The sequence below is a fragment of the Myotis davidii genome, unplaced genomic scaffold, assembly GCF_000327345.1.
Source record: "Myotis davidii unplaced genomic scaffold, ASM32734v1 scaffold223, whole genome shotgun sequence".
In the NCBI taxonomy this organism is placed as follows: Eukaryota; Metazoa; Chordata; class Mammalia; order Chiroptera; family Vespertilionidae; genus Myotis; species Myotis davidii.
The window spans coordinates 2,205,363-2,206,422 of NW_006294609.1; the positions used below are offsets into that span (position 1 = coordinate 2,205,363).

The 1,060-nt window shown below is 66.2% G+C and overlaps 1 protein-coding gene across 1 annotated transcript in view; it reads left to right on the forward strand.

Moving 5' to 3' along the window:
- Nucleotides 1-1,060, forward strand: part of ABCB9 (ATP binding cassette subfamily B member 9) — a gene marked incomplete at its 5' end in the record, with an annotated part of 28,840 nt that overhangs the window by 5,698 nt on the left and 22,082 nt on the right. Inside the window, one exon of the mRNA XM_015567257.1 lies at nt 148-290. Coding sequence (XP_015422743.1) covers nt 148-290 — 143 coding nt within the window. The remainder of the gene's footprint in view (nt 1-147; nt 291-1,060) is intronic.

Sequence of the window (1,060 nt, forward strand, 5' to 3'; positions counted from 1 at the left end):
CTCTCACCTTGGGGGCTCAAGTGGGGGCGGAGCCCTGGGAGTGGGTCAGGGTTGGGTCAGGGGTGGGCCCGGGCCTGCCAGCAGCGGGAGGGCGGCGGGCGGGTCGTCGGTTGCCGGAAGGACGCCGTGCCATGTATAACATCTCTTATCTGCAATTAGCTCATTTGCCGCAGGTATTCGGGGCGGCATTTTTACCCTCATATTTGCCAGACTGAACATTCGCCTCCGGAACTGCCTCTTCCGCTCGCTGGTGTCTCAGGAGACGAGCTTCTTTGACGAGAACCGCACAGGTGGGCTCGCCTCGCTGGGCCTCGGGGACCGGGGGGCCGGCTCAGGGGGAGGAAGGGTGCGGGCTCCCCGCTGCAGACGCCCCCTGAGCCCCGTCTCCCGCAGGAGAGACGTTCCTGCCCTACTACACCGGCCGCGCCATCGACGGCATCGTCATCCAGAAGAGCATGGAGCAGTTCAGCACGGCCGTCGTGGTCATGTGCCTGCTGGCCGTTGAGGTCGGGCAGCTCCTGGGGGAGGGGGGCGGGGGAATGAGCCAGAGGGGCCCCGGAAATGCCGCTGGTGGGCCTGTCCCTCAGCTGGTCCCCATAGTAACCAACAACTGAACTAGCTCAGTACCCATGTCCCCGTGGTTGAGCCACACCCTCCTCCAGGGCTCCCCTGTCTGGTGTTCCAGGGCCAGCCTGTGCGCCTTGAGGGGTCCGGCTGGCGAAGTCAGGTCCTGGCCCCCAGTAAACAGCCCCCTCTTCGCTCTCACCTTGGGGGCTCAAGTCTGTGGCCCCATGGCCCCGTGGCCCCGTGGCCCCCGTGGCTCCGTGGCTCTGTGGCTCCATGGCGGGTGCCTCGTAGCTGTGATTAATTCCCACACACTCAGTCCAGATCCAAGTCCCCGTGCCTCCTGTGGCTCTTCTCCGAGAAGTGGGGGCATTCGGCATGTACGGCCCTTCCAGCCCTCGCCATGGGGAGAGGAGAGTTTGTGGGGGGCTCGGGAGGAAGGGTGCGGGCTCCCCGCTGCAGACGCCCCCTGAGCCCCGTCTCCCGCAGGAGAGAC